Below are 1,142 nucleotides of genomic sequence, written 5' to 3' on the forward strand. Positions count from 1 at the left end.
ATGCTAAAGCTGAAACTCCAGTACTTTGGCCACCTCATGGGAAGAGTTGACTCATTGGAAAAGACTCAGATGCTGGGAGGGATTGGGGGCAAGAGGAGAAGGGGACGACAGAGGATGAGATGGCTGGATGGCATCACTGACTTGATGCACGTCAGTCTGAGTGAAGTCCGGGAGTTGGTGATGGACAGGGAGGCCTGGCGTGCTGCGGTTCATGGGGTCGCAGAGTCGGACACAACTGAGCGACTGATCTGATCTGATCTGATAATGTATTTAACCATTCCTCTATTTTGGAATAGTTCAATTGTTCCTGACTCTTCATTACTTCATATATAATATAGATATACATTGTTTATGTATCTATATATAGCCTTGTCTATAAATCTTTGCCTCCCAGGTTATTTTTTTCTTAGGACACATCATGGAGTCAGAGCACATAATTGAAACCTACCTTCAAAGGGCCTTTGTAAAAACGGTACACGGACTTTGACTCTCACCCACAGTAAGGGCGTTCCCTTGAAAAGAAATGCCACTTGGGAAAGCTCAGTTGCTTCTGGTAGTTGGCATACTGGGACCTTTCTTCACTCTTCATGTTTTAAAGAATTAGGATTCAGAAGTGTGACGTCCAAAACTCTGCCGTACTCTTCAGGTTCAAGGTGCCTGCCAACCTTGAGATTCCAGGATGCCGGTATTTTCACCATCATCAGATCGCTCAATCCTTAGGCCAGTAAAAGAAGAGGGAAAGTATCCATCCCAGCACTTGCTTTGTTGTAACTGTGGCTTTGATTAAGAAGAAATAGGTGGGAAACTGTGTAGCTGGGAACCAGGGGCCTGGGTCCACAGCGCACAGCCCAGAGGTGTACACGCACCCACACACACACCGACACCCACACTGACCTCCAGCGCGGAGCCTATAAATGTACACCACCCACACTCCCTCCCTTCGTTCCTCCCACCCCGCCGCGTGCACTCTGGCGCGCCGGGTGGGTGAACCCCGGCGGGTAGCTGGAGGAGCCCGGGGGCGGGGCGAGAAAGGGCGGGGCTCCTAGAGGCCCGGGGGGCGGAGCCCAGGGCGGACTCTGCCAGGCAGCGCGCGCAGCCCCCAGCTCAGCCTCCAAGTTTGCCCGGCGGTTTGGGGCGACTCT

The 1,142-nt window shown here is 52.1% G+C and overlaps 1 protein-coding gene across 1 annotated transcript in view; it reads left to right on the plus strand.

Annotated features, from left to right (window-relative positions):
- Positions 1-679: 679 nt before the first annotated feature.
- KCNK1 (potassium channel, subfamily K, member 1) overlaps positions 680-1,142 on the plus strand; it is a 68,325-nt gene continuing 67,862 nt past the window's right edge. Inside the window, exon 1 of the mRNA XM_010860129.1 lies at positions 680-685. Within this exon, the coding sequence (XP_010858431.1) occupies positions 680-685 (6 nt within the window). The remainder of the gene's footprint in view (positions 686-1,142) is intronic.

The sequence above is a fragment of the Bison bison genome, unplaced genomic scaffold (genome assembly GCF_000754665.1).
Source record: "Bison bison bison isolate TAMUID 2011002044 unplaced genomic scaffold, Bison_UMD1.0 scf7180017864462, whole genome shotgun sequence".
In the NCBI taxonomy this organism is placed as follows: Eukaryota; Metazoa; Chordata; class Mammalia; order Artiodactyla; family Bovidae; genus Bison; species Bison bison.